The sequence below is a fragment of the Ursus arctos genome, unplaced genomic scaffold, assembly GCF_023065955.2.
Source record: "Ursus arctos isolate Adak ecotype North America unplaced genomic scaffold, UrsArc2.0 scaffold_23, whole genome shotgun sequence".
Lineage (NCBI taxonomy): Eukaryota > Metazoa > Chordata > Mammalia > Carnivora > Ursidae > Ursus > Ursus arctos.
In genome coordinates, this window is record NW_026622908.1 from 41,659,754 (window position 1) to 41,670,152 (window position 10,399).

Here is a 10,399-nt window from a genome sequence, read left to right on the forward strand (position 1 = left end):
CCGCGCTGCCCGGGGGCTCCTCAGGCCCCAGCTGCTGGCGGCTGCGCCGCGGGGACTCCCGCGGGGTCTTGGCTCCGCCTCGCCGCCCCTCGCGCTGGGAGCCCCGCCCCCAGGAGGGCCCCGCCACTTCCACGACGTCCAATGAGACCTAGCTGGGGGCGGGACGGGACGTCATTGAGGGCCAATCTGATGGGGCCTGGGCGGGGCTGCGGCGGATGGGAGCCGAGCGGCCGCACAGCGGTCTTCCCAGCCGGGAGAGAGCCCGGCGCGGGCGGCGCGCACGGGGCCCTGCTGTGCGCGCGCCCGCCGCCCGCCGCCCGCCACCCGCGCAGCCCCTCGGCCCACTCCGCCCTCCGGGTCCTGGCGCCCGTCCCTCCCCTGCTCTCCCGTCGCCGCCCGGACGGGGGCTCCGAGCCGAGCCGGGGCAGGGGCGGGAGCCGCGGGACGAGTGCCTGAGGTGGGTGCGGAGCGGGATGCCGGGAGGCGGGGAGGCCGGGCGGGCGGGCGCCTGGGTACGCCCCGCCGACAGACCCCGCGTCGAGATGGAGAGAGGCCGGCCAGGTTGTGGAGCCCGGCTCTCGGCCTGCCTCGGTCCCAGGCGCTCGTGCCCGAGCTCTAGTACCCCTCCCAGGCCACCTCCCTTCCCTCTGGGGACACCCTGTCCCTCTTGCTGCCCGCGACCTCCTCACCCCTCTTGCTGTTTGTCCCCTGTGCACCTGCCATCTCGGCCCCGAGCTCCCGCTCCCTCTCCCTCTCCAGGCCGGACCCCCGCCCAGTCTTACCTCCTCAGGACTCAGCACCAAATTTGCCTCGCTCCTTCTGCCCCCATCTGTCCCTCTTTGTCGTCTGCACACTTGTCACCTCAACTCTGCTCATCCACTCACCACCCTGCCCCCAGTATCTTTATTTAAATCCAGCTCAAGCCATCATCCCCCTCCCCCTCCCAGAGACTACCCCCCCCATTATCCCCTACACCTGCCCCACTCAGCCCGTCCCCCGTCCTCCCCCATCCATACTCCTTTGTTGTCTCTGCAGCTGTCCCCTTGGCTTTATTCATCCTTCTCCCCCCAACCCCAGGCCAGACTCCTTCTCCCTCTGACCAGTGAGCCACCCCCTCCCCAGCTCTGCTCTGGCATTCCTCCTGGTGCGTGCCCAGCCCACTGCTCCCTCAGCCTAGCCATTCCATTCCTTCCAGCCCAGCCCTCTGAACACCTACCCAGTGCACCGTCTCACTCCATCCCAGCTGGCCCAGTCTCCCCTGGTCTTTCCCATACACCAGCCTCTTTCCCTGTCCTCATATATCCTCTTTTCCTGCCTGTGCTCCTTTCCCGGCCTCCTGGCCTCGGCCATCTGGACCCCGTTCACTGTTTCCTACCCCCACAGGTGCCGTAGAGAAGCCATGGAGCTGAGCAGCAAGAAGAAGCTTCACGCCCTGTCCCTGGCAGAGAAGATCCAGGTGCTGGAACTCCTGGATGAGTCCAAGATGTCCCAGTCGGAGGTGGCCCGGCGCTTCCAGGTGTCCCAGCCCCAGATCTCCCGCATCTGCAAGAATAAGGAGAAGCTGCTGGCGGACTGGTGCAGTGGCACAGCCAACCGGGAGCGCAAGCGCAAGCGGGAGTCCAAGTACAGCGGGATTGACGAGGCTCTGCTCTGCTGGTACCACATCGCCCGGGCCAAGGCCTGGGATGTCACGGGGCCCATGCTGCTCCACAAAGCCAAGGAACTGGCCGACATCATGGGCCAGGAGTTTGTACCCAGCATTGGCTGGCTGGTCCGCTGGAAACGCCGTAACAATGTAGGCTTCGGGGCCCGCCACGTTCTTGCGCCCCCCTTTCCCCCTGAGCCACCGCCCCCAGGCCCCATGTCCCGGGCCCAGCCTCCTCTTTCTCTTAAAGACTTCTCCCCAGAGGACGTTTTCGGCTGTGCCGAAGTGCCTCTGCTGTACCGGGCGGTGCCCGGCGGAGCGGGCGCCTGCGGTCGGGTGCGGGTGCTGCTGTGCGCCAACAGCAGAGGCACGGAGAAGCGACGGGTGTTGGTCAGTGGGCCCCGGACCGCGCCGAGGTGCTTCTTTGGAGTCAGCAGTGAGGCTCTGCCTGCCTCCTACCACCCGGACCTGGGCATCCCCTGGTCCGAGTGGCTGGCCCAGTTTGACAGGGACATGGGCCAGCAGGGCCGACAGGTCACCCTGCTCCTGGCTGCCCGGGTGCTGGAGGCGCTGGCGAGCCTGCCCGGACTCTGCCACGTGAGGCTCCTGCCTCTGGCCACCGCTGCCGCTGGCAGCACACCGGGCCTGCCCAGCTCCGTGGTCCGGGCCTTTAAGACCCATTACCGGCACCGGCTGCTGGGCAAGCTGGCTGCCGTCCAGAGCAGGAGGGCGGGCGCCTCGCTGGCGGAGGCGGGGGCCGGCATCACGGTGCTGGATGCCCTGCACCTGGCGGCGGCCGCCTGGGCCAAGGTGACCCCCCAGCTCATTGTCAGCAGCTTCATTCGGGAAGGGCTGGCTCCCTGCAAGCTGCCCCTGTCCCCGGATGAAGCCTCCGAGATGCCTCCAGTCCCCAGCGGGCTGAGCCTCCAGGAGTTTGCCCGCTTCGTGGACCTGGAGGGTGAGGAGCCCACGTCTGGCGCGTGCAAAGAAGAGACAGGCGCCGAGGACGAGGAGGGGGGCGGAGAGGAGGGCTTCCAGCCCCTGCCCACCAAAGCCGACGCCCTCCGGGCTCTGGGCACGCTGAGGAGGTGGCTTGAGTGCAACAGCACCTCCCCTGAGCTCTTTGAAAAATTCTACGCCTGTGAGGAGGAAGTGGAGCGGCTCTGCTGCCTGTGACGGGCCCTCGCTGCTCCCGGAGCCGCTCCTCCTGTTTCCCATGGAAACGCCCTCTCTAGGAAGGCAGACTGGAGGCTGGTCTCTTTCCCGTGGAAATGGAGCTCTCGTGAAAGGTGGCGAAGGGAGACAAGCTGGGAGACCCAGTCGAAGCTCTGAGAGAAAGTCGTCCAAGCCTGGGGAAGAGGGGTCCAAAGGTGGGGCGCAAGGGGGTGAAGCTAGCACGTAGTTTCTGAACCTCTTAGGGAGGCTGGGACTTGGGAAGGTGGAATTGGGGCTTTACAGACAGGCCGATCCCTTGAACTCTGTGTTTGAAACAGTTCTGCTTCTGGAAATAAAGTTTTTAATCAGGAAAGAGGTCAGGGTGTTAATTTCCTGGGAGGAGGGCGAGAACTTTCAACTCACAGTTTTTACATTGGCGGCCGGGGCTTGCTGCAGCGCAGCTGTCCGGGCTGTCTGCTGTGCAGGCAGATGACCAGCAGGAACCCCCCTCTTCCAGAATCCCAGCAGGAAGGGCTCCCAGGGAATGGGGACTCCTTACCTGCTGACAGTCAGATCCCCTGGGACATTCTGCGGCTCTAGGCCTCCGCTCTCAGATCGCAGCTGGGCAGTGGTGTTAGGAAGGAGGGGACAGTTTAGGGACAGTTTAGGGAAACCGAAAGGAGCCAGAACTTGGAATAGTCATTTGTTCATCTGATCATTTCACAGCATCTCTTCAGCAAGCCTCCTGCGTGGTGAGGTTGCAAAAATGGCGTTCCCACCGGCAGGACCTTGCAGACAGTGACAGCGCAGCGTGATTAAAGGCTGTCACCCAGGCGCGTGCAAAGTGCTGTGGCCCCGCAGAGCCTGGGGAGACTCCTGGAGGGGGTGCGCTTTGAGCTGCATCCTGAAGGACAGGTAGAAGAGCAGGAAGGACAGTCCAGGCCAAGGGGTGGCAGGCGCGGAGGCCGACTGGGAGGGAAGGAGCCCAGTGTGGTGGGGGGAGGCAGGCGGTCCCTCCAGAGCACATGGGGAGGCCTGGGGAGCGAGAGGGCTGTTTAGCTCAGCAAACGTGGTGGTGGGGCACCCCAAAGGGTCTCGGTCAGGATGAGGACGACAGGCCATTCGTGAGGGTTCTAGAATAACTGAGACGTGGCGGGTGGGTCAAAGATGTGAGAGCTACCAGCAGAGAGAGTCCGAGTGGTCCAGGTGAGAGATGGGCAGCCTGAGCCACATCGGGGAGTAGGACTTGAAGAGGATGGATTTACCTGGAAAGGCCATGGGCCATGGGCACACACAGACCCGGGCTGGTGAGGAGCCCAGCTCAGGCCAAAATCCTCCTGTGGCCTAACACAAGCCAGTGAAGTGCAGCTTTCTGGGGGCCACTGCGGTCCAGGACTCAGCGCCCAGGGCAGGCCCGCTCAGGCGCACCTGCACGCCTGGCCCAGGCGTCTCCTCACCGGGGGCACTGGCTGCGGCCCTTTCTCCACTTTGAGAAGTACCTTTCACCCCTAGCCCTTCTCTCTCTCTGCCTTCTGTGGTCCACAAAGAGACGGGAGCCTGTTATTCGGGGTTCCTGACAGGTCCCTCATCTGCACTGCGTGTCATCTGAATCTTACCCAGCGCTGTCTCGTTGGGGAAATCGGAACACTGGGGAATGGTGCCCCTTTTGTTCTTTTGCCTCTGATGCTGTTCAAACATTACCTTCAGTTTGTCTCATTGTCCTAACTGACCTCCTGGACACCTGGCAGCTCAACGACTGACAATTCACTTTTTTTTTTTTTTAAAGAAAGGTTTATTTATTTATTTTAGAGAGAGAGAGAGAGCCAGGGAGCGCGCAAGCGGGGAGAGGGGCTGAGGGAGAAAGAGTCTTAAGCAGACTCCCTGCTGCTCGATCCCACGACCCTGAGATCATGACCTGAGCCCAAATCAAGAGTTGGAGGCTTCACCGCCTGAGCCCCCAGGCGCCCCCGACAAGTCACTTTTCAACAGTGCCGAGGCTGCCTGCTGGTCTTCCAAGTCCCAAATCCTGTAGGCTTTCCTCACAGATTCTAGTTTTCTGTCTTAAATCTCCCCTTTTCTGAAATCATCCCAGTTCTGACCTATCTTGTTAAACGTTAAAACCAGGGGCGCCTGGGTGGCACAGCGGTTAAGCGTCTGCCTTCGGCTCAGGGCGTGATCCCGGCGTTATGGGATCGAGCCCCACATCAGGCTCCTCCGCTATGAGCCTGCTTCTTCCTCTCCCACTCCCCCTGCTGTGTTCCCTCTCTCGCTGGCTGTCTCTATCTCTGTTGAATAAATAAAAATAAAAATAAATCTTAAAAAAAAAAAAAACACGTTAAAACCAAAATTGTACGGTCTCTAAAGACCTGAACAAGGCAACAAGGAGGGGCCCCATCAGCCCTCTGTTCTGGGTGTTGCGTTCCCCTGAGAGCAGCGCCGGCCACAGCACCGGCTTCCTCCCGGAGCTTTGCTTCTACAGCCACAAGGAGCCCCTTCCTTCCGTGCGCTGCTGTCCTGAATCGTGCTTGGCCTGTTTGCAGGCGACTTTGTTGGCTCATTCAAGCAGTAGTTACTGACCTTTTCGCCTGCGGGTCGGGCCCTGTCCCAGGACCCTGCGGCCGATCCAGAACAAGACAGAGATGGTCCCTCCGCTCCAAGCCCTTACTTTCTGGTAGAGGGAGAGAAAGAAGAGACCAGTAAACCAACGAACACGGGTCGTTTTAGATGGCAATCCGTGCCATGACGAGAATAACGTAATGATGTCGCCAAGAGGGGCTGGGAGAGGGGAGTTAGGGAGAAGGCCTTCGGGCTGAGTCGCGCATGGTAAGGAGGCACCTACGGCTCCCAAGGAAGCGCTGTCTGCCCAGGGAACAGCAGGTACAAACATCTCAGGCCGGGAGCACCTGTCCTGTGGCGGAGAGTGAGGGGCAGGGGCGGGGGCGGGGGGAACAAGCAGAGGAGGAGGGTGGAGAGGAAGGCAAGAGGCCTCTGGGCCACAGCGTTCACTATCATGTCAAGTGAGACAGGCAGTTCGGAGGGGGTTTTGGTGGGCGCCTGATTTGGACAACGGAGGAACACAGTATGTGTTATATTTTAGAAAAATCGAATTCTAATCACTGTGTGACGATCATATGGGGAAGCGGGGAGCACAAGTGGAAACAGGAAAACCGAGTAAGTGAGGAAGCTGTCGCATTCGGTGCGACCTGATGGACGGGGCGCGAGGCACCGAGGAAGGAGAGGAAGGAGAGGAAGGAAGAGGACGCCTGCGGTGCCCAGCAGAGCGGAGCTTTGGAGCTCTCACCGAGGCCGGGCGTCCCTTCCCGCCGTGCGGGCATCACCACGTGCGCGGTGAGGGCAGGAAGAGCACGGACGTTGTTTCCGTTCATCTACAAGCCTGTGATGAACACCCTCTCTGTTCAGGGGGCATTCAGAGCTCCAGGGCAGCAGAGATGAATGAGACACAGTCCCTGTTCCTAAGGGGCTTGAGCCAGCAGGAGAAATAGGAAGTGACCTATATAGACCCTTTGGGGAGGGGGGCTAAATCTGTTGCTTTCTGTTTCTACTGATGCTTTAACTCATGGTGGCTTTTTCTTTGTGTGTCTCTTAGTTTCTGGTTGTGGGAATAATTTTTAAAAATATTTTATTAGTTTATTTTTTATTTTTCATCTCTGGAAAACCCGAAGATCCGATTTAGGGATATCTCCTTCTGAAAAAAATGTGTAATTACCCCTACTAGGCACGAGAGGGCGCAACTATCATGATAAATTAATTTCTCCCGGAAAGATGTTCCAGACCTGAAGTACCGTGGGTAGGCAAGTGGTTCCTGGTTCACAGAGGAGACTCTTATTCTTAATTTCTGTCCGCCACAAGGGAGAGGTAGGTTTCTTTGTAAATTCCCTTTTTGGTAGGTGGAGGTTTTCTGGTTTACTGTTTCACTAAAGGTGTATCCCTTTCCAGAATCTTGGTTTAATTTATGAATCTTGGGGTTGGCTCCCCTGTGAGTGTCGTGGACTCAAAGCCTAGTCTTCAGCTCCGAGAGGTTCTTTAACCTCCGAGGTCTCAGCTTTAGTGTGAGCCCCACGGGCAGCTCCAGTTCCAACCCCCCGATTTACACTTACTTCCTTGTTTTGAAGGGGCGCCTGGGAAGTTCCCTTACTTCTTGAAAAGTTAGCAATGGCTTTAAGATCGCGTTTGTAATAACGGATCTGGAATCTAGCTCCCTTGTAGTAGGAGGACTCTAGGTAAAGTCTAGAGCGCCAGCCTGCCAGAGGGGACTCTTTCTTTCATTTACTCATTCATTTATTTGTTCAAAGCTCTTTACTGAGCAGCTCTGTGAGCCCGCTAGGATTTTGATGATGGACAAAAACAGACAAGGTCTCTGCTTCACGGAGCTCATAGCTTGGAGGAAAGACAATTATCAGAAAGGAATCACACACACAAAGCGAGTGATTCCAGATGAAGTGGGGATTACGTGAGAGCACAAGCTAGTGCTTCTCAAACGGTGGCCCAGACCGGCAGCATCAGGAGGAACCTCGGAAAGCACAGCTTCTTGGAGTCTCCTCAAACCTACTGATTCAGTTGCCCCAGCATGGGACCCAGGAATCTGCATTTGAACAAGCCCCCCAGGTGATTCCAAACCACTGGCATAAGCCAAAGGAACTTGACCTAGACAGAGAGGCTGAGGAGAGTTTCCCTAAGGAAGTGGTGATGACAGCAGAAGGATGAGTGGGAGGTGCACAGGCCGTGAGAACTGTAGATGCAAATGTCCTGTGGTGAGAGGGCATGTGGTTGTTTAAAGAACCAAAAGAAGGTGAATGTCTGAGGGCCTTGAAGATTGTAGGAAGAGCTTGCCTTGATTCCTCAGAGTAATGGAAAGCCATCGAGGGGGACAAGGAGAGTGGGAAAAAGTTGAGTTATTTGTCCAGATTCAGGACAGGATCAGGGCTGTGGTTTCATGACTGAGAAAGAGGGAGTGAGTCCTAGAACACCTTAGAAGCAGGGCTAGCAGGACCTGGGGACTCCTTTGATGTGGGAGGGGAGCTTCTCTGAGACTTTAGGCCTGAGGACATTCCTGGGCCACAGAGCACTGTAGCAGGAGAAGGCTGAGGGGGAACGTGAGGCACTTTGGGACGCTCGAGGATCCGTGACCAGAGACAGCCAGCAGTGTGGGCCTGGGGCTCAGGACAGTGGTCAGTGAGGCTAGAAACACCAACGAAGTCACATTTGCAAAGTGCCTCCCCGTGGCTCAGCTCTTAGTGAGTCTGGAAGAAGTATTTAAGCCAGAATCGTCCCCTGGCGTGTCATACCTCCCTGTCCCTGCGTGCAGGGAGTCCTCATCAGTTAGCCTCCTGTAATTTCTCCTACTGTGATCACTGCTATAAAAATAAGTGTCACGTTTGACAGCACGAACACCGGCGAGATGCTCTGTACGTTTGCCCAGGTCACAGGCTCCTTACGTGCAAGGCTCAGACACCGGCCCCACTGCCGACCTCAAAGCAGCTGCATTTGCTATTCGGTTCTTAGGGACTCCTTCGATCTCAGTGAGCTCTCAGAAAGAACCATGGCCTCTAACAACGTGTTAGTTCCTTGAGGAATTTAACATGAGTACTACGAGACCCTGCTGATGTAAAAACACGTGGCTTTTAAAAATATCCTTGGCCACAGGTTGCCTGGGGGGCTCAGTCCGTTAAGTGTCTGACTTGATCTCAGCATCTCAGCTGAGGTTTTTGGTTTTTGGTTTTGGTTTTTTTCTTTGAGAAAGAGAGAGAGCAACGAGAGAGCACAAGCAGTGGGAATGGCAGAGGGAGAAGCAGGCTTCCCGCTGAGCAGGGAGCTCGATGAGGGGCTCCATCCCAGGACCCTGGGATCATGACTTGAGCCAAAGGCAGACGCTTAACCGACTGAGCCCCCCAGGTGCCCCTCAACTCAGGTCTTGATCTTAGAGTGGTGAGTTCACGCCCCGTGTTGGGCTCCATGCTGGGTGTGGAGCCTAGTTAAAAAAAAGAAAAAGAAAAAAATCCTTGGCCACTTCCTGCCTGATATTTGTCTTTCCAACCTCCTTTCCTCCCGTTGCATCCCTTCCCTGGGCTCTGAAAGAGGAGTGAGCTGTTGCCTCACTAACCCTGTCACACTTAACCCTAACCTCACTCCAACTGTGTTCGGGCAGCCCAGCCAGCAGCCCTGTCACGGCAGCGGAAGGAGCCGGCCCGGAACTGAGCAGCCCCATGGGAGGCCTGCCTTCTCTCTGGCTCTAAGTGAGGAACTAGAGGAGAGGAGTTCCAGCCCCCAGAGACACTTCTGGAAAGAACCAGATGGGGAAAACGGACAGTACTGAGGCAGGCTTATGGGTGTAATTACTACCCCAAAAGAGGATTTAACTAAAACCAAATCAAAAAAGGATTTTTAAATTGTATTCTCTTGCTGACTGGTAATGTGACTCATGGCGAACTACAGAGGACCACCCTGACCCCCTGCTCCCTTCTCGCCCATTTATAAACACCACCTCCTCTTCCACAGGCACCCACTGCCCCCCGCCCCCCGTGCCCCCAACAACTATCAGACCATCACTGCCTACCCACCTCAAATGCCTGGCACCGCAGGGGGCTGGACAGCCACTGGGGCTCACAAACTGACCAGACATCAGAGGAAACTGAGGCACAGAAAGGGCAGTGACTGGCTGACACAGACCCTGTTTTTCCATCCCAGGAACACGGGCTTCCTGAGTCTGGACAGGAGGGGAGGCCACCGGAGCTGGGAGTTCCAGTCACCTCTCCTGGATTCACGACCCCCTCAGCTCGAAAGGGCAACGCATTTCGGCCGGGAGGAGCACCTGAACACCATTTCTTAAACTTGAACGTGTGTAAAAGGTACCCGAGAGCTTTGCACGGCTTCCTAGGCCCCAGTCTCAGAGCTTCTCATTGGGTCCGTCCCCGGTGGGGCCCAGGGTTCTGCATTTCTGACCAGACACCCCCGCTCCACGGACCACGGAGGAATCAGCCCTGACCTGGAAACCCGCAGGCCCCTGCCTGTTGCGTCAGTAAGCGCGAGCCAATCTATCGCAGCAACATCGTGCCAGAGCGGCCTGGGGGGTCAGATGGGCTGTGCTCCCCGCACGCAGGCTCCTGGCCCACGGGGTGCCTCCTGCTTCCCCGGCAGGGCCTTCAGGGGTCGACACTTCTGGCCAAGAGTGGGCGGGCCAAAGTCCGAGCACGGGGGCGCGCTGAGCTCTCAGGGAGGTTAGGAAGCAGAGCCTGGGTCCCAGGCCACGGGCCCTGCGGCCACACTGTGACACTGGAAGAAGGGGGGTACCATTCGGGGGGCCAACCGCCATCGGCAGCCCACGATCCAGTGAAGAAGAGCTCCGGCCGGTACACGGGGGCTGATGCCGGCAGGCCTAGCCTGGGTAAGTTTGAACTTTGGTGGAAGACGGTCTCAGACCCCAGGGAGGGCAGAGCAGCAGAGTGACAGGGCTCAGATGTGTCCAGGTGAGCCATGTGGCATACTGGCTGTGTGACCTCGGACAAGTAACACACTGTCTCTGAGCCGAGACTGCGATAATAGCTATAACGTTGTAAACTGTAATACTACGGCGATGGGTGG

The 10,399-nt window shown here is 58.1% G+C and overlaps 1 protein-coding gene across 1 annotated transcript; it reads left to right on the top strand.

Annotated features, from left to right (window-relative positions):
- The first annotated feature begins 377 nt into the window (after positions 1-377).
- TIGD3 (tigger transposable element derived 3) lies at positions 378-3,164 on the top strand. Its single transcript, XM_026482862.4, has 2 exons — positions 378-457; positions 1,384-3,164. The coding sequence occupies exon 2, from the start codon at positions 1,400-1,402 to the stop codon at positions 2,819-2,821; it is 1,422 nt and encodes a 473-aa protein (XP_026338647.1). The 5' UTR covers positions 378-457; positions 1,384-1,399; the 3' UTR covers positions 2,822-3,164.
- The last annotated feature ends 7,235 nt before the right edge of the window (positions 3,165-10,399 follow it).